This window comes from Candoia aspera, chromosome 9, assembly GCF_035149785.1.
Source record: "Candoia aspera isolate rCanAsp1 chromosome 9, rCanAsp1.hap2, whole genome shotgun sequence".
NCBI classification, from domain to species: Eukaryota; Metazoa; Chordata; class Lepidosauria; order Squamata; family Boidae; genus Candoia; species Candoia aspera.
The window spans coordinates 11,568,888-11,593,521 of NC_086161.1; the positions used below are offsets into that span (position 1 = coordinate 11,568,888).

At 41.6% G+C, this 24,634-nt stretch overlaps 1 protein-coding gene across 1 annotated transcript; it reads right to left on the reverse strand.

Annotated features, from left to right (window-relative positions):
- Positions 1–773: 773 nt before the first annotated feature.
- Positions 774–23,482, reverse strand: HEPACAM (hepatic and glial cell adhesion molecule). The gene is made up of 7 exons (XM_063311122.1): positions 23,387–23,482; positions 12,527–12,868; positions 9,454–9,735; positions 5,206–5,299; positions 3,352–3,425; positions 2,561–2,631; positions 774–1,167 (listed from the first exon to the last, which is right to left on the reverse strand). The coding sequence occupies exons 1-7, from the start codon at positions 23,472–23,474 to the stop codon at positions 862–864; spliced, it is 1,257 nt and encodes a 418-aa protein (XP_063167192.1). The 5' UTR covers positions 23,475–23,482; the 3' UTR covers positions 774–861.
- Positions 23,483–24,634: the final 1,152 nt, after the last annotated feature.

The window sequence follows — 24,634 nt, forward strand, 5'->3', positions numbered from 1 at the left end:
AACTCCTAGTCCCGCTTCCCAAATGGGCAAATGACAGAAAAACGTGGTCCCTGGAATTTCTTCCACCCATTTTTCATCATAACACTATAACCCAGTGTTTCTCAACCTTGGCAACTTTAAGACGTGTGGACTTCAACTCCCAGAATTCCCCAGCCAGCCATGGCTGGGGAATTCTGGGAGTTGAAGTCCACACGTCTTAAAGTTGCCAAGGTTGAGAAACACTGCTGTAACCCTTGCCATCTTACAGGTTTTAGTAGCAGCATTTGTCTATCACATCTGCCTGTAGTTTGTAATTGCTATTAGCTAGAAATAAATTATGGGGAACTTCAGATGCCATCATGGAAGTCCAAGCCTTTATAAAGAAGGGTTAAATTTAGGGCAAGGCTGACCACACTAAAGTCAACTGCTATTCTTCAAGACTTTCTGTTGGGTGCAGCCTCCCAGTTCTCCTACCTGTTAGCAGTACATTCAGAAGTCTCACAATGTTTGGATGGAATCACCAGGTTTATGGCAACTAGTTGGTCATCACCATTTTTGCAAACGAAAAAAAAGCCGAAGTAATAATGGTATGCTGCTTGATGGATGTTACGGATAGCAAGTTAGTGCCCTTTAAAACACACAAAAATTGGAGCATCAAGTCTACCACAATTACTTAAAGCAAGTCCAACCAGTCAGTGAAACACTGTGGGGTTCACTTTTTATCTATAAGCAGAATCCAGAGTTCCTCAGTTTACTAGGCAAAACTCGCTGGCACATGAAAAAAATGCCTAGAGTTGACTTACTGCTACCCCAGAAACATTCACAGGCAAGGGAAACTGTCTCTATATACACAGGCACATATATACATTCGGCCAGCTGTCTTTAAGCATTGATTTCCATGGTGTTGGGCTCCCCCTGATGCTCTCGGATGAGATGAGCTCCAGCAGTCCGAACCAAGCGAGTGGTGCTTGGGGCCCGCCCAGGTGAGCTGGGGGGCCTGGTGGGGGAGATGTGTGTTCTGGAAGTGACTGGAGACCTGGCTGGGGAACGATGATGTCTACGGGCAGCCCAAACAGGCAGTCCAGGTGATCTTCCTGGAGGAGGCGGAGAGCTGGAGTAACTGGGTGGTGAAGGTTGAACAGCTTCTCTGGAATCAGGGAGGGATTCCTCTTCAGCTACAGGAGAATCCTTTGGAAAACAGGAAAATACAGGAAGCTCCAGTCAGAAATAATGAATAGGCTCTAACTACCCTCATGCATGCTGATAACTGTTAGAAAAAACAGATGAAGTTCATTGATTATTGTTTAAACAATGCATTCATCTGTGTTCCATGTTCCCAAATTCCTGCTGAAATGTTCCTACTAGCTCCTTTTAAGAGGAAAAGTAGCGTGTAACTACAGTACTACTTCATTATTATTATGGTTGGTTGCACAGTCAGCCAGATGTTTAGACTGGATTTGGCATTTCAAGGTGCTGGTTATCACTTTTAAAACTCTACGTGGTACAGGGCCAGGTTATTTCTGCCTCTCCACGAAAGCATCTGCAATCCCACTAGGTCAGATAAGGTGGGTGCATTCCAGGTCCCATCCCTTAAATCTTCTCATCTGATGGGAGCTCACAGGTGCACCTTTTCTGTAGCCACCCCAGCCCTTTGGAATAAACTCCCACTTGAGATTTGAGGGGTCTCTACACTTTTAGCCTTCCAGGAGGCTGTGAAGTCCTGGCTCTTCCCCAACTATTGGGCTAGGATGGGGCTGACTCCAGAGATCAATAGTTTGGTTGGTCTAGCACCTGATGGGAAGGGTTGTTCTATTATTATTCCATTGTTTTTATTGGTTGTTGTGAGCTGCTTAGGATCACTAGGTGAGATAGGTGGTCATATAAGTTCAATAAATAAATAAATAAATAAATCTATTAAAGATTCCTTGAAGTAGGAGGCTTGTTGTTGTTTATTCGTTTAGTCGCCTCCGACTCTTCGTGACTTCATGGACCAGCCCACGCCAGAGCCCCCTGTCGGTCGTCAACACCCCCAGCTCCCCCAGGGACGAGTCCGTCACCTCTAGAATATCATCCATCCATCTTGCCCTTGGTCGGCCCCTCTTCCTTTTGCCCTCCACTCTCCCTAGCATCAGCATCTTCTCCAGGGTGTCCTGTCTTCTCATGATGTGGCCAAAGTATTTCAGTTTTGCCTTTAATATCATTCCCTCAAGTGAGCAGTCTGGCTTTATTTCCTGGAGGATGGACTGGTTGGATCTTCTTGCAGTCCAAGGCACTCTCAGAATTTTCCTCCAACACCACAGTTCAAAAGCATCGATCTTCCTTCGCTCAGCCTTCCTTATGGTCCAGCTCTCGCTAGGAGGCTAGTTCATTATATTATTTATATTGCTATTAGGAAAACAAGGTTATCCCCGATAACAAAGAGAGATCAGCCACAATCTTCCTCCAGGTCCACAATAATTCTGGAAGATGTCACGTTCTAATACTGAATCTTTCAGCAAGCCTGTCCATACTCTCTGTATGAAGTTTCTCTGTTGACATGTGAGTTGAAAGCATTCCCCAAACCACAAAACTTGAAATATACCTTGTCCTTCAGGATATACAAAGCCACTGGATTCTTGCGTTCGTGTTCTCCACTTCTAGGAACAACCTCAACTGCAAGAATGAAAATTGGTATTGTTTTTAGGATCTTTTTAATGTGTAAAAACAATTCCTGTGAACAAGCTGGGAAGGTGCCCGTGATAGGTAGCCATAAGGGCCTTGTTGCTAAAAGACCAAGTTCTACCACTGCTTTAATGTTTCCATGGGCTGTAGATCTTTCCTGAGACATCTTTTTCCAGCTCTGCTAATCTATCTATCTATCTATCTATCTATCTATCTATCTATCTATCTATCTATCTATCTATCTATCTGTGGTTGTGACTGATATGCACTTCTACTTACCAAGACTGAATCTGCAGTCAAGTAGCTTGCCTTGACCTCTTCTGGCTTATGGTGCTCTTATTGACCCAATTTGATGTACTTAACTGGATTATTTCAATTGAATTTGTCCAAAATAGCCTGTCTCTTCCATTGCTTTTTCAGCAGCTTAAACACAGTGCCTCCAAATTAAAACAAGACTCCATTTTTAAGTCTCATTCCTAAGAGCTATTGATAGGCCAACTTATACTCTATAAATTTGTGTAATCATTAAAAAGTTCTGTAAATTAAGAATCCTTGTCACAATTTAGGGCCCAGCCTGACATTAATAAGATGGGCTGTCAAGAATATGGTGACTAGGAATTCTGGAAATTGTGTTCCCACACATCTGGAGGGCACCAGCCTGGAAAGCCTGTCCTAGAAGATCCCAAACTGAGATGGGAAGAATTATTTTACCATCATGTTTTAAATGTTCTTCATTTTGGTCCAGGTATTCTGAGGAACTTTGCTTCTCTAATTTCCTTTTGTTCCTGCAACAACAACAACAAAAAAACACGCAAGAGCTTGTCTTAGTGATTTTGCTTGGTTATGGTAAAGGCATCTTGATAGCCCATTGATCAATGGACAACTTGCAGTTCCGTCTCAAATGTTACCTTCCAACAGAACTGAGCAAAATGTGTTCAATGTTATTATATGCTGTACTCTGCCCAGATTGCTCAATGTATCACCAACCAGAAACGCCAACAAACATGGATATTATAGGTCTTTTTCTTGATGAAGCAACATAGATTTGGGGAGCAATTAATACAAGGTAAAAAAAATTAAGAAAATCTCTCATACACATATATGTTTTCCACTAGTTCCCAATATTTGATGATATATCCTATACTGTAAATAAAACACTGGAAAAAAAATGAGAAAAATCACTGTGCTATGTGCAGGTAGCCAAAGATCTTACCTTCTTGTGTTTTGTCAGAGCCTCTAGACAACATTTTTGGAGGCTCATGGAGAAGGTCTCATTAAGCTAAAACTGTAGGAATTGAGATATAAGAATTATGGATTCTTTTTAAGGACAACTCAAGTATTATTAATCTCAGCATTTGTGGTATGCAGAGACTAACAGTCTGTCCTGGATCATCCAAGAGTGGGTCTAATCTACCATGCTTTGTAATTCTCCAGAGTTTTGGAGAAGTAAGTAGGATCTAGAGTTTATAACAAAATCCCTAGACACAAACATCTATGCCCGTGTGACTCTGGAGAGACAGAGATAGTTCAGCATGTGCGTCTTGATTATGATTATTACAGAGACTCTCCAGAATGCCATCTAGCACCATCATCCAAAAATAGACATGAAACTGCTGTTGCAAGATATAACAAGGAGTGTTGCCATCTATTGTCAAGCTGTAATGAAGACATGAGAATTGCTGATTTCTCAGCTAGTTTTAGTTTCTTTTTACAATTCCTATTTTAACAATTTAAGCTACTTCTCATTAACTGAAATTTATTATATAGAGCTCTGATCTTTTATCATAATAAAGGATTTGATTTGATCCAGAGTTTCACTAACATTCATTATCAGGGAACAGTTTCACATCCGTCCACTCTATTCCAGGGGAAAAGAAGGTGGGCTAAATTATCCCTTTCCACTTCAGGATCTGGGATTTGTTCTAGTCAGATGTCCACCCTTAGAAAGCACATGGTTGCCCATATTTGAAGCTGTTGTAGAGATAAGAGAAGTGACAAAGCTAGCAACAAATGGTGATTCTGATTCACCAATCAGAAATGGGTGAAAATGACTTTCATTCAAAAATGAAATGGGTCTCTGGACCCCAAATTGGCTTCCCTTGTTTTGTTGATTCTTCAACATGATTAGTTCAATAGGATTGACTTATTAAATATGCATTGGTCTGCACTGCTAAATGCCTTCTAAATGCATGCTTTTGCTTTCTTAATAGAGTATTTGTTGCAAGGCAAATAAACCAATAATTTCCTTTTGCTGGGAAAGATAGACAGATGGGTGCTTTTCAACATGATGGAAATAGTTTTGAAAATATTATCGTCTCAGATCGGTTCAAGTACAGCACTGGCCAGCTTGGACACCACCCCACCAGAGCTAGCACAGTTTCACCAAGGCTACAATAAAGCAAAAATTAAGCCATCTGCTATTAGAGAATGACTTGTCTTAAAACGTGTTTCATTTCATGTGGGAAGAATGAGAAGACATTGGTGGTTGTAGATAATGCCCAGATCCATTTTTCCCAATAGGGACATTATGTTTAAGTTATAGATAATGTGCATTCAAGTTCATACTTCTTGGAAGGTTTCCAGCAGGCACAGACGGTCACTAAGGTAACCAGAAGGAAAATTCCCCCAGTGGACAGGATTATATAGAGGGAGCTCCTTCCTGTGAAAAGACAAAAATTGTTTTAGAGATGTAATTAATTAAATGAAAAGGGTAACACTTGAGATTGGCCTAAGTCTCAAGGTTTAAGCTAAAAGGTTGTGGCTTTATGCTAAATTTCAGATCTCTGAGGGAAAAGGGAAGATTATAAGGAAGATGTTTGATGAAAGCTTCTGCTTTTACATTTATAGATATACTGTACAGACGATTATCAGGCTGGACCGCTGAGAACTAAAACCTTCCTTCCTTCCTTCCTTCCTTCCTTCCTTCCTTCCTTCCTTCCTTCCTTCCTTCCTTCCTTCCTTCCTTCCTTCCTTCCTTCCTTCCTTCCTTCCTTCCTTCCTTCCTTCCTTCCTTCCTTCCTTCCTTCCTTCCTTCCTTCCTTCCTTCCTTCCCTTTATAAGCTGCTATTCTTCCAAAGGAGAGCCAGTGTGGTCTACTGGTTAAGGCACCAGGCTAGAAACCGGGGGGTGGTGAGTTCTAGTCCCACCTTGGGCACAAAGCCAGCTGCGTGACCTTGGGCCAGTCCCTCTCTCTCAGCCCTAAGGAGGAGGCAAGGGCAAACCACTTCTGAAATCTTGCCAAGAAAACTGCAGGGACTTGTCCAGGTAGTCACCAGGAGTCAACACTGACTCAAAGGCATGTATGTATGTATATATATATATATATATATATATTCATATTCCGAGGAGGAAAAGCAGCCATCTTGCAGTCCCCACCCTACATGTCTTCACCCTTTATTTTCACAGTGAACAGTTTTCAGGAATGCTGGCGTTTTGCTTTAATTACAGTCTACAGGACTACATAATTCTGAGTCCAGGGATTTATTTTGTATGCTACATTCAGGGGCATCGGAGGGCAGGGGGAGAATTTAAAAAGGCAAGATGGCAGGTGTGACCATGTGATCGAAGCCCTACCCCTTTAAAATGTGTGTTGCACACATGTAAAAAAGGAGTGGGGCTTTGACTGCATGGTCACACCTACCACATTTTATTTATTTATTTATTTATTTATTTATTTATTTATTAAATTTATGTCACTGCCCATCTCCCCCAATGGGGAGTCACCACACTGACTTTTTTAACACTTCTCCCGCAGATGACTGTGGCCAAAATAAATGACATCCTTACTCCTTCATGCAAAACTCTATTCGTGTTTCTCTCACGTTTTCTTCCTTGGACAAATGACATATATGGGGATTAGTCACTAGAATAGGTTTATTATCAATGTCGAGGAACAGCTGAGAACCAGAAACCATCACCATTTAACTGCTAATTGCCCAGAAATCTACCAACAGATCTAAATCCCGTTTTTTACTCCCATCTGGGCTAGATGGGGAGAAGACCACATTCCCACAATAAGACCTTCCTAGCTGAGTAGGGATTTATACCTAAGTCTTCCTATTCCTAGTCCAGTGTTTCTCAGCCTTGGCAATTTTAAGATATGTGGACTTCAACTCCCAGAATTCCCTAACAGCATGGCTGGCTGGGGAATTCTGGGAGTTGAAGTCCACATATCTTAAAATTGCCAAGGTTGAGAAACATTGTCCTAGTCTGAAACTCTAATGTCCACACCCCCTAGTCCTTAATCTTCCTCTACCCCAGTTAAGCTCCTCCTTCACCTTCATCTTCCAAGTATAATAAAGTCTAGGATCCTCCCAACAATGCTAAACTGGATTTTTTTTAAAAAACTACAAGCATGAGGAGCCAGGGGAGAAGATTTTGCTCAGAACTCTGGCCCAAGGCTGTGCGACCTGGGAATCAGTTGGAAAATCTGTTCTGCATGCTCACTTGGAAGTGTGGCACACCATACCGATAATCAACAGAAGGGCAGGTGGGAAGGGAGAAGTGACTCTTTTCCACTGCTGCCATCCTGAGGAACTCATACATACGTGCCTTTATTATGGTCATTGACCAGAATACAACTATCAGCAGCAGATGGAACAAAATAAAACAGTTCGTTGCTAGATCAATAATGCAATCGAAGCATGTCTGGTTTTACAGTGCAACAAAATTTGGAACTGGAATCTTATCAGTCTGATAATAACAACTGAGAAATATTCCTGTTCTGGAGCTGCTGCTGTATTTTTGGCAGGGGGAATAGGGACTCGTTTGAAGCAATGCCCTGAAATGAACATGCCAAGGCTCTGCCTAGATATAGAAATCTCAGTGTCAGTGTAGCCAAATTGCATTTTACTGTTGGGGTCTCGGCTGTAGCACCTTTCTATTACATGGCAAGGGAAGTCTTCCAAAAATAATATGTTTCCTTCAGGAACTGGAAGTTCACACCATGCAAGGATTCAGTGAAAGGCATTATGCAATGTGCACCATCCAGGGCCATCTGGCTACAGCCTGTACAACTCTGGTCTTACCCTTGATTTATAACTGCCTCCTGAATTTTACTTAGAGGCAATATTTCACACCCTTGTTTTAGGGAATCCATGGAGACCTGGCTGCCTTCTTTGGTATTACCTGCCTACTGCCAGCTAAAAGCCCGCAAAACATCTCCATTCTGCTGAGCTCCCCCTTATTTTGTAGGATACTGTCAAGGGGGGTTGTGCCTGGGTTAGGTGAAGCTCTTGAACCAAAGGGTGTTTTGTTTTGTTTTGTTTTGTTTTGTTTTGTTTTGTTTTGTTTTGTTTTGTTTTGTTTTGTTTTGTTTTGTTTTGTTTTGTTTTGTTTTGTTTTGTTTTGTTTTGTTTTGTTTTGTTTTGTCTGGAAAAGGAACTACCTTGTATGGGGAATAATAGTTTCCTAACCCTAGGAACAAGAACAAGAAAAGGAAGTTGTGGAAAGTTGAGCGGGCCACTTATTTTAATTATCCATGGAAGCTGCAGTGAATGCAGCAAACCACGATGCCAAAATGATGGCACCCATGCAGTGATGTCATAATGTACATGCCACCATTAAATGCTTGTACCAGCTCTTTGAGGTCATCAGGAAGCAGACACCGCATGAACTACTAGACCTTTATTGTTACAGGATACAATAACAGAATCTTGAACGTCTGACAGAGATCCTCTTCCCTCCTACACAAAAAAGAATCAAGGCAAGGCAACCGTGCATTTTTTCCTCACCCCCTCCTGTCTATCTGGGCTAAACTGATGTTTACACAGCAGTAGCTGCATTTCCTCTTCAAGGTCAGCTCCACACTCCATATGTAAGTCACAGCATTTCAGTGATGACATCATTGCACAAACTTTGGCACCTGCCCTTCCTTGCCCTCTCCGCAGACACCCATGCATGTATGTGTGGATTTCAGGCACTCCTCCTCCCGCACTAAAGCAATAAAGCGTAGGAATGGTCATGGGATGTAACTTGGGAGAAGAATGCAAAGTGGGCAATAAAATAAACTCTCCCTTGAGTCAAACCTGATTCCTGTTAACCATGCAGACACATCCATGTTGTTTTCTTGGCAAAAATACCAAAGTGATTTGCTAATACCATTGTTGGGAATGTTTTTCTGATTGGGATTTCCCCATGGCTTACTAACCAAGAATTTGCTTAGCTTTTTTGAAATCCACCAAAGTTGGTTAAGTGCTGCCACCTCCTGGCTTCCCCTGTTTTATCTCTTTAGATTTATAGTCTACTATAACCTTTATTCTTCCTGCTGCATCCCCTTCCTCTTCCTCATTACTCTATTATTTTCAAATTGCAACTACCTTTTCAAAGGCTTTCAAGATAGTGAACATATCAAAAAATAAAAACTACACTCACAGAGAGCTATTAAACAGTCAAACTCCAGTTCAAAATAATAAATAGCACTTACAGTAATCATCAGTGAGAGCCAGTTTGATCTAGTAGTTAAGGCACAAGGCTAGAAAACGGGAGACCGTGAGTTCTAGTCCTGCCTTAGGCATGAATCCAGCTGGGTGACCTTGGGCCAGTCCCTCTCTCTCAGCCCTAAGGAGGAGGCAATGGCAAACCACTTCTAAAAAACCTTGCCAAGACAACTGCAGGGACTAGTCCAGACACCCACCAGGAGTCAAAACTGACTTGAAGGCAGCCCCAACCCCAATCTAGTGGGTCTACCTTGCTCTGTGAGCCCAAGGCATAGGGTGCCATGTGGCATATCACAAGCTCACCATCATTATCATACTTTTTTATATAAAGCTTCTTATGCTGCCATGTGTAGAAGTTTGTGAATCCCATACTTACTGTACACTGTCAGTTTTATGGGAATACTTCGCCCACTGCTGATGGGGTTCTCTACCAGGCAGCTGTAAGTGTCATCATCAGACATCAGGACCCGAGTGATGGTCAGTACCTTCTGGTCATGGGACAGGATCAGCCGAGAGTCATTGATGAGGGCCTTGTTGTCCTTCAGCCATGTATAGGTGGGCTTCGTGCCATTCTCGTGGGAACAATTGAGCGAGAAATATTCGCTGAGCTCCAGCACAGTTGAGGAGGCCAAGGCAACATGAGGCTTTGAAACTGGAACTAGAATGAACAAAGAAGAGAAATGGCACCTTGTTGGTCTTTAGGACACAGAGAGTGCAGGAGGAAGGGGGTTGGTGGGGAAAATGTCTAATGAAATCATTCAGGCTTTTCTGCTTCCCTTACAGATTCTTCACAAATCACAAAGAGAAAGACAATCAATCACAAGGCCATTGTTTAATTGACCTTAATTATATATAGACTGCTGAGCATAAAGTGACTCCAGATGGATCTTTTACAATTAAGCCCAAGTCAGCAGCAGGATCTAATCTATGAGACAAAGTAGTATGGGGTCTCCGGCCTTTCTCTCAGCTTGCATGTGCTGGAAATAATTTTCATGATACTTTCGCTGTACCAGTTCCTTGAACAGATATTCTGAAATAACTGTTTTAGCATTTCCCAAACCACGCAACTTCAACGACGGGAGACTCCATTTTAAATATTTGCAAGTAGAAGTTATACCAGTCCTGATCTGAACTGATACAGTGATGTGGGTGAGGAAGGGTTTAAACTCCTTGACACCTCTTTGAGGTAGGCAAGGTGAGGAAACAAGAATTGCTAGGAGTTTTACAATGCATTTTAATGCAGTTAGGGTACTTTAACAGAATCTTGAAAGCCTGTCAAAGGCCCTCTCTACCTTGACTTACACCTAACACAATCAAGGCAGAATTGTTTGAAGTTTCTCACCCTTCTACTTTTTGAAGACTCAAATATCTTTTCGGTAATGGCTCAGTATTCTCCTTCCCTTTTTCTGAGTCAAACCTACGTTCCATTGCCCGCCCACCCCAAACACACACATGTCAACAGTAAATCCCCGAACAAACTATACATTCAGACAGTTGCTCATGCCCTAGTCATGTTGTGGCCTGACTACTGAAACACACTCTACATGGGGCTGCCACCCAACTGGTCCAAAACAGCAGCACAAGCAGCGATGGGCATGTTTCAATATGCCCATGTCACACCTCTGCTTTGCAAGCTGCACCGGTTGTCAGTTTCCTTCTGGGTGTGATTCAAAGTGCTGGTTGTTACCTATAAAGTGCTACATGGCATAGGACCTGGTTACTTGAGGGACCATCTGCCACTTCAATCTTGCTCTGGGTTCCTTTGATTCAACAAAGTCACCTATCGGGACCCCGGAACTGCACCTTCTCTGTAGCAGCGGCTGCCCTCTGGAATGAGGTTCCCCCCAAGATCTGGATGGCCCCCACTCTGCTGTTGTTCAGAAGAGCAGTGAAGACCTGGCTCTTCACTCAGGCCTTTGGTGAGGGAGAGGGAGACCCCTTGCTTCATTCCATCTGGTCTGTCGCACTTGCCATCTTTTATTGATTTTATTGTAATTTCTTTGTTGGGAGCTGCCCAGAGTCATTGGGAGTCAGGCAGCAGTACATGGGAGGAGGAGGAGGAGGAGGAGGAGGAGGAGGAGGAGGGAGGAGGAGGAGGAGGAGTCTGTTTGAGGACCTCCCAATTTTGGGGGGTTATTTTAAAATATCTGTGGTGGGGTTTTGAATTCCTCAGAACATGAGCCACTGTACCAAAAACAGGGGAGAAAATTTATCAGAGAAAATGGCATAGAAACATTAGGCTAAATGTCTAATCCTACTCCCACTCCTTGAGGGTTTAGCAAAAGCCATGCCATTATATTCAGAAGAGGACCAAGCCAATGGATCAGGCATTTTAAAGCTCATGGGACCGAGCCCCTGGACCAGCCCTGAAAGACTGGATGTGAGCCCTATCACACCCAACCTTCATACAGGGGACCCTAACCTGGACATGGAGGCAAGGCCTCCCTCCCAGCCACAGCAACATAGGCAGCAATGGGTGGAAAGCTGGAACCTTGACAGATGAAGAATGGTTGCCAGCAAGAAAAGTTTCTGATGAGATCTGTTTTGCCGAACTGCTTAGCACCTGGGTAACGAGTGCAGAAGATCTGAGTATTCAAGGCTGCCCCAGAAAGTGGGTTCCTGGCTGAACAAGATTATTGAAGCTGGGTGATCTTGAGTTCTACCTGTCTGAATTCTTTTCTTTCTGGATTGGAAGCTGATAATTCTAACTTTATCATCCCTTGATGCTAGCCGTGGATAGCTTGCTGGAATCTTGAATACTACCACTGCCTGCCCCATGCATCTGATAGAAGGCTAAGCACTATTTTATGGCTTTAGGACCAAGCACGAAAGTAAGTGGACTGATTTAAATTAGCTGTGTTTACTCATTAGTGAAGCCTTGTTGGGCTGTCAAACTGAGCCTCTATCTTGAGTCAGTTTTTCTTCCCCCTACTGGTTTTAAGCCTTCAGAAAGTAAAGTCACAAATCTCTTGTATGTTGCTTGGTCCCAGGAATATTAAATAAGGATGTATGTAAGGCAGTATGTAATTTAAAGCAGTCTTCTCTCATCAGAGGCCTTCCAGAGTGTTGAGACTTCAATACTCCAAGATTATTCTTGCGTGACAGTTCCTGGGAATTGAAATCCCAGCATCTCTAGATTGGGCAAAGCTGGCTTTCTTTATTATTAAATTTATAGGCTGCCTGATTCCAACCCACCTCTGACTTTAAAAAAAAAAATAGAGGATAGGAACTATAGGTGGTGATGCTGCCCAGTTTAAATTTGGGGTAGATATCTGGAGCCCTGTTCCACAGAATGAAGAAGAGTGATCCAGCATGTTGCAGGCTAACTTCTCCCATTGACAAGAGAAGACGTAAACCAGTAAATCCAGCATCCGAAGAATATCTGCTGGTTAGCAGCTTCAAGAAGAAAAATAAACAAATCTACAGTAGTTTTTCCAAGACCAACCTACCATCCACTGTAAGATTAATGTTCATCTCGCCTGTAAAAGTGTCATCAGTGATGGAGACTTCCACCTCGTAGATCCCCTCATCAGATAACTTCAACTCATTGATCAGTAGAGAGCCATTCTCAAAGATTCTTATCCGGTCTCTATATTCTCGGCGCAGGTTACCGATGATCCCTGTGCCGATGGACTGCACCACGGTCACAGCCTTGTCACGTTTCACTTGCCATTTGATCACGGGCTTGTCATGGCTTGTGCTGGTGTATTTCACAGAGAGCAGGGCAGGCTTGCCGACCGTACCATGAACCAGTAATGCCGGGCTGGTGATATTGACTCCCTCTATCAGCTCTAATGGGGAAAAAGAAACAAACATGTAACTGATATTAAAAAGGGATGACTCATTTGAAGCAGCTAACCTACATGAATACAGGGATTCATGCTGCTAGTCAAGACAATATCCAGAGCTGATAATTATAATCAAGAGCCTCTAGTCTGGTTCTTCAAAGTAAAGAGCCTCAACCTGGCTTTCAAATTAAAACATTTTTTTTCCTAATATACTATCGCAATACTCATCACCAACATCCAAAGCAGGATTTCTACCATATTTATTCTTTCCACTCCAATGAAATGTTGGAAAAAACATTTGTAAAGGGGCTCAGTATTTGGTGTCTGTCCATCTTCTGAAAAGTGAATAGAATGGGGCCAAATTTGGCATGGGGGGGAAAGCCATCAAAAGAAAGGCCAGGTTTGAAAATGAGCCAATTGAGCCAATGTATGCAGAATTTTTTCCCCCAGTGCAATTGTAAAGGAGAGGCTTTTTCTTCCTGGTTTAAGAATATAATCAATGTTCTTGTTAACTACATTAAAAAAACAGCATGGTGTACTGGTTATAGTGGGGTCAGCCCTTTGAGGTAGTTCAGACAAGAAACCAAAACCATGTGTACTAACACTACTTTTATTGTAAGGTGACAGCAACAGAACCTTGCACATCTGAAAACTCTTTTCCTTGTTCTTGCTTTTACTTCCCAGAGAATTAGGGAGGGTCCCTTCTAAGATGATTCCCACACCCTCATTCTTTCGGTGGGCCGAGATACCTCTTGTCTGACCGTTGTTTATGTTGCAGCCCCTCCTCCTCCTCCCCAAGGTTATAGTCACAGAGCTTTATAAGTAGCCACACTTTAGGTCAATTGGACCATAGCTCTCATCCCTGATCAGTAAGGCGATGCTGAATGTGGATGATGGAGCTGCAGTCCAACATACCTGGAGGGCATCTCGCTGGGAAAAGAGGGTTGAGTTGTAAGGAACCATTACACTTCTATCCTGCAAATGGGTACCCCTTGATCTAAGTGCATATCCTGACATAAAACTGGAGTTCCTTGTGCTGGGCTAGAAACCAGGAGTCTGTGAGTTCTAGTCCCACCTGAGGCATGAAAGCCAGCTGAGTGATCTTGGGCCAGTCCCTCTCTCAGCCCAGCTCACCTCACAGTATTGCTGTTGTGGGGAAAATAGGAGGAGGAAGGAGTATTAGGTATGTTCCCTGCCTTGAATTATTTACAAAAATTATAAAGGCAGGATAAAAATTATAAATAAATACATAAAATATTTCATTTAAAAACCAAAGCACCAATTTAACTAGAATCTTACTGAGTCCAATATCAGATGAATAGAGCTTTTTTGTGTGGGTGTCACTATATGGGGTTAAGGATCTTTGTTATCAATGCAAAGGAGAAAAAGAGCAATGATGAGGTCTACCAGGTCATTGGATGATTAATTACACTCAATAGAAAATAAAGGTTTAGGTTGCAGTCATGTGCACAATTCAAGGGTAAACACCAATGAATGCTATAGGTTCTGGCTGGCATTGCATGATGTGTTCATTACAGCATGCTTGTTTAATTATAAACTATGTGTTTCATTCCAGTTCTGGTAATGTAACTGGCTAATTAACAGGGGTTTCTATAGCTGAAACCCCTAATGAGACCTTGCAGCAAAAAGCCAGAAGGGCTGAAAGCTAGATTGTGCTGATGGGTGCAGCACAATTAATTCACTGTGCCTAAATGTAACATAATTTAAGCCCTGTTCAGACACTTGCCAGAATTCACCTTCTTAGTTTCTGGGAGAGATACAATCAAGAGAGAGCCGGAAAATATAACATGGTTGACCTTTCCTTTCCTTAGCACCCAGAAGAGTGAGACTGTGAAATGCTGTGACAATGTCACAGGGTTGGCTCGTAAGTGTGCCTTTATATAAAGGAATGGGTTCACTGACATTTAGGCTAGCATCAGAACGATAACAAGTGGATGGATGAGTATGACAGAATGACTGCCAAAAAGACTTGCTCAGAAATTTTGCATCCAGCAACCAGGATCCAAAGAATTCTATATGCCTGGAACTTTTCCTGCAAATATTTCACATTGTTTGGAAATACAGACTTGTATACAGTACATGCTTTTCTGGAGCTCCCATTCATTTCAATAGGCTTTGGTAAAGACTGAGCTGGATTACACTTCATGTGTCCTGCAGGAAAAGTCAGCAGTGGGTGGATTTCCTTCAAACTAAATTACGAACAGGTTATTAGATCCATTTTCCATCCCCACCACTTGCTGAATCTTTTTTAGAATGTGGACCCCATCGTGCTTCTGCTGATATCATCTGAAATGTAGGAGGTACTTATGAGTCTTTGAAGTTCATCCCATTTACCCAACATCACAGATCAGGATATAATTAAGGAAACACTTTGGGGGGCACTTCACTATGAACACCAAACTGAAGAAGTTAGAGGTAGAAGTGAAAAGGAGGAAACATTTAACTGAAAGTACAGAAACCATGAAAAGTCTCTGTGTTGATTTGCCGGGATACCACAGGACTGGAAAGATTGCCCTAAATTAATATATTTTTTGATACTAGGCAAAACTTTTTCAATTTCTCATGTTTTAATGTTACATGGAGGGGAATGGGGGAGAGAGATTCTGTTGTTTTAAGTTAGGTCTTCAGTCCAACATAGTTCAGTGTGGATCTCTTGAGGTTTCAAAAGATGACTCCAAAGACTACATTTCTATAGATGGAATCAGGGACACAGGGTATGTGCACACATGGTGGGGGAGGCAGCAAACCAAGATACATCCTTTTGACCACAGTGTTGGGACAGAACACCCATTTAGTGTCCTATGTGCCATTTTTGGAACAACTTCAGCTGCCCAAGGGTCAATACGTGGCAGACAGAAGTATGGATCATACCGATGACAATCAAGTCCTAAATTAGGAACTATGCACATAGCATGGAAAGGACTAAATTAATCCGAAAATCATGAGATCTATTAATACACAAACCTCTGCTGTTTTATCTCGCATTCTTAGTTCAGTGCAAACAGAAGGGAAATCCTTTGCTCAAAAGAATGATGTAGTTAAAGAAAATGAATGGAAACTTGCATTTCTGATTTTTAATTTATTTCCTTGCAGTATCATGGTGAGTTTCAGAGCAGATCTCCTTTTTTCCTTTCTGTAAAAGCACCAATGTGCAAGGATCAGGAAAAGGCACAGGGACGAAAAAAGCAATTGGGATGAGGACAAGAAATGTCAAAAAGTGGAGCGGGGTGGGAGAAACAACCAAAGCAGTGTCCTCTCCTTCATGCTGCTTTTCTTTTATTCAGATCTATTTGATTTTTTTAGAAAAGGAAAAAAGGAGCCTGGGATTCCCTGAAGGCAAGACACTCAAGTACTAGGATAGCTTTTTGAGATCAGTCTAGCTGGGTGCTAGGCTGAAATGTTTAAAAATATACTAAACCAGCGGCAAGCCATTTCTGTAACACTTTCTCCAAAAAAACCCCTGCATGGATGAAGTAGTCACCAGAGTTCAGCTCAGCTCAAGAGCATTTTTAGCTTTTTACTATTCCCTGGCATGCATACATTTCTAGACACTTTCCCGCATTCTCACCATTTGCTTATTTATATTTATTTTATTAGATGTATATGGCCACCCATGTCGCCAAGCTTGTATGTAACTTAAGCAAGCGTTGCCCCATATTCATGTTCCATGGTTGCACAAGAACAGCAGGAAAGTTAAACAAACGCTGGTACACAAGAACATCTGGGCTCCAGAGTGTTTCACAGGTACCTGCCAAGAACAGTCACCTGCAGAAAGGTCTCCCCTTTTGCTTTACCTGGCTATGGAGGATTGATTGTGTTGTGGTCAAAATAACACACAAAGGAAATGAACAGACCAGAGAGGGTTCAAACCATTGTTCGTTAATCCAAAGCTAGCTGGTTAGACTGAGTCATTGGTCTCTTGCACCCAGAAATGCCAAGAACAAGCATTACAATGCTAGACTGGTCTTGCACAGAATATTAATCAAGAGCAATTTTGATTACATTTTAACTAGTACATTATAATTAGTAAGGATGACATTGGTACTTTTATGGAGTAATAATGAATGTGTTCCTTGATAGCAACATAGTAGCCTTTGGATTATACAAACTACACAAATATATCAATTATATCAATATAATTATCAAAATATATCAATATATCAATTTTTCTACCAAGCAGTATGATACTTATCACCAGGAATGAGAAGATAAGGGATATACAGCAGTGCCCATCCTTGACTTTTCTGTTCCTGAGGCTTGAATTTTACAACCAACTAGTGGTAACCTCGTGGCAACCTCGTGGCTGCCATTTTGACTTTTTTGACCATTCCCTGTGGATACCCCTGATCAGTTAGCTATGATGCTTCTTAAACCACTGCATTAAGCCAGATTTTCAGGCTGTAACACGAGTTCCAGAAATCTAACAGGAAAAAAGACTTCACTAAGGAGCTCCTTTTGCCTTTAGAAATACACAATTTTAGCTATTGCTGAGTGCATAAATAAGCCAGAAGTAAGATCAACTACTCTCAACTGTTTCAACAACTTAATATACAGGTAGTCTTCACTTAACAACCTTCGTTTAGGGACTTATGACAGAGCTGAAAAAAAGACTTGCAACTGGTCCTCGCACTTACAACCGTTGCAGTGTCCTGCAGTCATGTGATCACAGTTTGGGTGTTTGGCAACAGATTTGCATTTATGACTGTCACAGCATCACGTGATCACATGATCGCCATTTTCAACTTTGCCAACTGGCTTCTGGCAAGCAAAATTGATGGGTAACTGTGTGATTCGCTTAACAACCACTGCAAAAAAGGTCATAAAATTGGGTTGGATTCACTTAATGACCATTTAACTTAGCAACCAAAATTCTGGTCTCAGTTATGGTTGTTAAGCAAGGACTACCTGTAATAGTTGTTCCTGTCTCCTGAGTAGCACCACCAGCCCACTTCTCTTGCTAGGAGGTGTATAATGACCAGGGCAGCCAGAGCTCTGGTATCTGTCCCGTAACACCTGCTTCTGTCTAATTTGAAGTCTATTGAATTATTTATTAATAGTATTTTTTTTTTCTTCCATTCAGCTAAAAATGGAGTAGCTTATATACAATCAGGGAAAAAGTCAGGCCATATTTATAAGCTTAGAGTATAAGTTTGTCATAGGAGGGAAAGGGAATAGTGATGTCATGGAAAAAAATCCCAATTTTAAAGATCAGTTCTTAAATGACCCTCAACTGGATTGCAGCCACTTTCTGTTCTTTGCCTTGTCCCCTACAATTCTATCTCTCAGCCCATCTTTAAGTACCTTCTGCATCTCAGCTCTGTGCTTTGTCTTCCATTCATTTCCTCCATCCTGGTGCCCTCCGTTGGCCAACTTGGTCGTGTGTTACGAGAGTTGATGTCCCTGCCCATCTGGAGGGTGCCCCGTTGGGAAACCTAGCTTAGGCTGCTGGAGGAGGGGAGGATGAAGTAACTGGGTGGTCCTGCCTCACTGCAGGTGGGCTGAACCAGTTCCTAGATGTTCCTTTGAGGGGATTCTTCTAGGGTTGGGACACTATGAATAGAATCAGGAGTGTTTGTTTGTTGAAAGAGGTTTGGGAACTGTTGGCAGTCGTTCAAGCTGACTGTTTTGAAAGCTGGGGACTTCTAGTACATTTTGTATCCTGGGCAAAGTTGCTCCTTGCTGGAAACAGGGAGGGGGTGTTGGTCTCCTAGGCATCAGATCCAGCATTGGGGGGCAGACTCGAGACTGCCAGGAGCCAAGGACAAAGCTTTTGGTTGTTGGGCTTAGCTCCTTCCTGGCTCCAGTTTAAAAGGCTATAGTATAAGGAACAGCAGCATTTCTGATTCATCAAGGGCTTGGCAACATCACCTGCCAAACAAAGGGAGCAGAGGCAGCCGAGGTTTTCCGGCCTCAGATAAGGATGCTTCTAGTTTGGCCTGGCTTCAACAGAGCCCAAAATGTCCTTAGCGATGCACCTGCTCATGACTTTTAGCAGCTGCTGCTGAGAATGTAGCTGGAGTATTAAATTTGCTAAATTAGAATTAGCCAAACCAGATGAAATCTATCTCAAAGAAATAGGCAACCTTTTTGATCCAATGAATGCATTTGGAATTTTGAGAGCACATCAGATCAAAATGGTTGCTAAGTTGGGTACAGCCCTGCACAAAGTCACCTTGTCCAAAAGGATGACATTTCTTTTAGTCCTCTTTTCTCTGTTGGGGAGGGAAGGGGCCTATATTTCAAAACATAGCACTGGGCTAGAGCTACGCACTCATCGTTCCTACTATTTTAGGAATGCCTGAGGACCCCATATAGGTTTTAGAGGTGTTGAGACTGTTGAGATCCACTTCACTTCAAGTATGGGTTTTTCAAGTCGATATTCTTCAACCCTAGGCAACCCGAGTCCATCTACATTACTGTAGTGGTGAATACACACAATCCAGACAAGTTGCTTTTCCATGTATTTTTCTTAGGGCACATTTCATATGGACATTTCCCCACAATCATATGCTGGTTAAATAAAAACAAGGTTGCATTCCAAGAGAAGACAGGAATGCCCCCAAATTAAAACAAGTAATTCAACCTAACAACCCAGGTTGAAAGGAGATATTAATCTGCATAAAATTAATGTGATAACTTTTATGTCTTAGCTACCTGGCTCAGAATAATTACCGTACTAAAAATAGAAATGTACTACACAGCTGATGGCTATATCTAGCTGACCTTGACTAAGCCTTCACAAAAGCTAAGAAGGGTTGGGCCTGATTAATACATGGATGGGAGACCACCAGCAAATCCCAGAGCTATAGGCTAGACTAGGGAGTCAAAAAAGACTGGGAAGTCAGAAGACAAAAAATTGCATGGACATGGCCATGAAATCACTGGGAGTCCAGCTTGAAGCAAGGGAGCCTTTTTTTTTTTACATCTCCTATAATACAGTAGCTGTTGCTGCATCTCCTATCCAAATAATAACCATTAATAGACCACTCTGTACATCTGAGATACATTTTACAACTAGATTTTCATATCATGAGCCAGGCACTGAGGTCTCTTGTTGAGATTTTCCTCTGTATATCCTGATCACCAAAAAATGTAGCCCTTAATTGGGGACAGGGTCTTTTTTACTGGTATTATTGGTGGTGGTGGTAGTAGTAATAATAGTACTGTGATTTTATTGAACTCTCTCCCTTGAAAAGCTCACCTGGATGCCCAAATTATCTTTTCTGATAGCCAGATGATGATCTGCCTGGTTTATCAAGCTTTATCTGAGGGGTTTGTTTTGTTTTTGACTTATTTTAATTGTTTCTTGATGTTTTATGTTTGATTATTCCGCTTGTTGCGCTAGATATTTTATTTTATTCTGTATTTTACCCCCCTTCCAAGGACATATTAGGCTGAAAGGAAATATGCAGATATAGAAATGAAATATCCTGACTTGTTTTCTGTGTCGATCTGTTGATCTAAGAACCATGCCACAAACAAACTCCACAGTTTCTAAATCCAAAATGTGATCCCACCTGAGACCTGCTTGAAAATTTCCCAGCTTCTTTACCTGCCCCCCCCCCCCACAGTCCAGCCAACTACACCCATTCATGCCTTCATAGGAACAAACATATCTAGCATTTTGAAGAGCAAAAGCCACAAATCCTACGCATTAACTTGGCAGCCTGGAAGACCAGGTGTGTAACAAGCTCTGTGAACTCCTTTTAGGAACCCCTCCACTGTAGTTCCTAAAACATGGTTTATGGCTGTGTGTTGAGTGATTGCAGCAAATGATGGCTTAATGAATATTGGGGCTTTCTGAAATAATATAATTGATTGACACCCCCCACCCCCACCCATATTTCTCTTGTCTTGGGACTGCCAGACAACTTTGAGGTTTTTGAATTAGTTTGGGAGAAAAACAGTCCAGATATAATTATGCAGTGTAGTTGCTGGACTCGGACTACGCAGGCACAGGAGCTAATTTACACTCAGCTATAGAAATGCTCTTGCTGACTTTGGACCAGCCCCTTTCTCTCTCAGCCCAAGCTATTCCTCTGGTCATGTTGGGTACAAAAGGGAGGGGGAACCCTTGGCTAATTGCTAAATCTGAAGTTACTTTCTCCTTGCAATCACCAGAAAGTTAGACTTGAAGCTCAGAGGGCCATCACCACTAAGTATTCATTAAGTCACCATTTGCTGCATTCACACAACACACAGCCATAAACCATGTTTTAGGAAATACAGTGGCAGCATTCATGCAACATGTTAACCCAAACCAAGAAAGCCACATAATGGCTTTAGTACAATGCATCAATTAGTGGCAACTTTCAGGAAATCATGATACTCAGTACACATTTAGGCTACCCTGTGTCTGCCTTCCCTCTTCTTTCTCTAGCATAGTCACAAGGAAGAACTGTTTGCTTCCATTTATGACAACATACAGCTTGTGGGGAGTTCCTAACTTGCCTAATCATAGCTAGTGCTATCTATGATTCACCTCACAAAACCATGTTACGATTGAATGAACTGTTTCAATATCTAATTAAGATGAACCATCATTTAGATATAAAATGTAATGTTCAGATTTCTTTCATTCAAATAGGAAATGGCTGATTCCTCTCCCGAGCATCAGATGTAGAAAGAATAGAGGAAATACGTAAGCCTGAAAGGAAGGAAATGTGCATTAAACAATCTGGTGTGGGTTTTTTTTCTGTGTCCAAGATAGGAGAGATTCCTAAATTATAGATGTGGCAATAACTGAGAGCAACATAATTACCTTTAAAGGAACTATGCAAGAAATCAGCTTTCCCAAGCTGGTGCCTTCCACATTCCCATCATCTCCAGCCAATGATCTCAACCAGGAAAGTCTGCAATAGATTATTTAGTATAGGAGCTACCATCTCCATGTTAACCTTTCACATACCAATTCTAAGTAGATTACTTGGAAGACTACTGCTTAAAAAGTATGTTGCACAGAAATATGTTCACTATAGGCTTCCGGTGGGAATGGTGGACTGAATGGCTGCGCCCACGGGTTCCGCGGGCAGAGCTGACAACGCAGTAACTTTTTTCAGGCTCGGGCAGGTTTTTCAGAAGCCCAGAAATGTTCTCCAGATCAAGGAGAACACCTGGAATCATCCCATCTGTCCTCCGGATGGCCGCTTGCAGCCAGAAGATCGCAAACAGCGTTTCGCTATCGACTGGTAAGAGCCAGCTGGGAGGCGGGGACATCAGCACTTTCCAAGCCACGTTGCAGCCTTAAAGGGACACTAAGACCGGCCACCCCATTTCTAAATCACCAATTTGTGTTTTTTTTAAGTATATGTACCCCAAGAGAGGCTTTCTACAGCAAGGAGAAGCTGGTTCTCTTGGTGCTTAATGTTACTTCTGGGATTACTTTTTATTTTTTTTTTAAGTTTTGGATTTCATTTTACATTATCTTTTGGAGATGAGAAAGATGTTTAGGAGGTTTATATGAATTTTTTTTCTTTATTTTAATGTAAGGGGGAAGAGTAACTGTACTTAGTGATTTTTATTATGTGTTAAAGTGGAATGATTGATAGGAATAATGTGGTGTTTTGGTTTAATATAGAGTAAGAGATTTATTATGGAAAAATTTTGTATACCCTTGCTGTTAAAAGTCAGAAGCCACATCTTTTTGTAAATTTGAATTTTTTTTTTGTTTGTTTCTGCACTTTTAGTTGTTTTCTTTCTTTGTAGTTTTTTGTTTTTCTGTAGTTTCTACTCTTCTCTTGAAACTTAATAAAATTTATTGTTAAAAAAAAGAAATATGTTCACTGTACAATTGGGAATCTTACAGCTATCTGCTCTACAGCAACTTAATCTCAATGGAACATATTCCATAATCCAGGATGTGCAAATCACAAAATCAACAATGCAACTCTGTGCACAATTGCTCAGAAACTGCACTACCACTGAACTCAATAAAGCTGACGTCCAAGTAAGCATGCACAGTTCCTACACAAATTGATTCAAAAGAAAATTCTACTAAATTCACTGAGACTTGCTTCAAGTGTATACACAGATACACACAGGAGATGTAAATGCCATTGAGTTCTATCCTTTTATTTGTGTCAACATCCTTTCTGTTTCTGTAAACACTGCCAGCTTAGCTTGCAAAATCAAACTGCCTTGTTCTAAAAACTCACCTGAGCAGAACCAGTACTCAAGATGCATTAATTCAAAGACTTCCCTGGATTTTAGAGATGCACAGGTCTAATCTATTCGGTAAAGGACGGTTTATTAAATCCTTTTTTGAAACAACACTGACATGCATGTAAAGTCATCTTATTTCAGTGCCAGAGAGAGTTTATTACATGAAGGGACAGAGTAGGTGTTCAAACCAGCCTCACCTCTCTGCCTAGGAGCTGGGCAGTTCACACCCAGGCATTCAGCATTCAAACAGAACCCTTCACCGCTTCCACAGGAGCGTTGGCTCAATCCTTAACTCAAATACACTTTGCCCAAATGTTTTGAAGAATGCTAGTTTCCTACCTGCATAGTAGATTGCAAAAAGGCAAACGATATGTACGAAAACCGGAGTGCTGAGAACTCTGGACAAAGCTTCTCTTTCTCCCTTCATTTTGGGTTTAGTTTTAGATCCTTCTCACACACAATTAACATGTTTTGTCCACTCCAGGCACGTCTCTTAGTACGGCTTGGAGTTGTTCTGCCACCACTGAACTCTGCCAAGTCCTCTTTCAATAGACAGAGCCCTATGTGTTGTGGTGGATTGTTGTGGAAGGGTGTTGTTGGATTTTATGTTTTTACCCTTTCTCTTTTCTTTGGGTCAGACCTAAGACTTGGTGAGCTTGGATTCTCAGTGCCAAGGGATTAGCTAATCATATTTAAACACAACACAGACTGTATTTCTAACTTTCAAAGGCAACATCACAGGAAAGTCCTGATTTAAATCTGTAGAGAGACCCAGAGTCTCAAAATTTCTGATCGTGGCTGGTAGCAGATTTCCCCAATGCAGATTCCTCTAGATTTATGAAAATATATCCCTACTACATTCCCAACCAGGATGAAGTTATATAGCCCCACATATGTTGGGAAGGAACACACCAGAGAAGGCTAGGCTGTAGCCTCTCTTATTTTTCAAAGGTACTTAATGCATGCCACATTGTAGCAACAATACAGTATGTGACAAAATAATTGATTGTTTTGCATTTTCTGACATAAAAATGCAAGTGTGTTTGTTACAGCCACAGTTCTCTTTCCTACATAGTTTTTACTGTTTTTCAGCAAACCTGCTCCATCCAATCATATCAACAGGAAAGGAGGAGGAGAATAATTATTTTTCATGCAAAAAAAAAAGTGGGGATTTGCAAGAAATGTGGTTTTCCAGTAAAGCCATCTCCTAACCCCACAAAAATGCATAAGACATTAGCTCATGTCTGTACTATTTACTCTGAAGATTTATATCCCATCTTTCTTAGACTGAATTATCTTCAAGAAACATAATAGATGGCAATGCTCACACACCAGCTTCAAATCTCATTCAGCCTAGTAACTATTAAGTCCCCTTGGCCAATAGATTTATTTCTGTATTTAAAGATATCTATCTTGAGTGAAGAGAGCCAGTTTAGTGTAGCGGTTAAGGCATCAGGCTAGAAACTGGGAGATTGTGAGTTCTAGCTGCCTTGGGCACAAAGCCAGCTGGTGACCTTGTGCCAGTCACTCAGCCCTAGGAAGGAGGCAATGGCACTTCCAAAAAATCTTGCCAAATCTTGACATTAT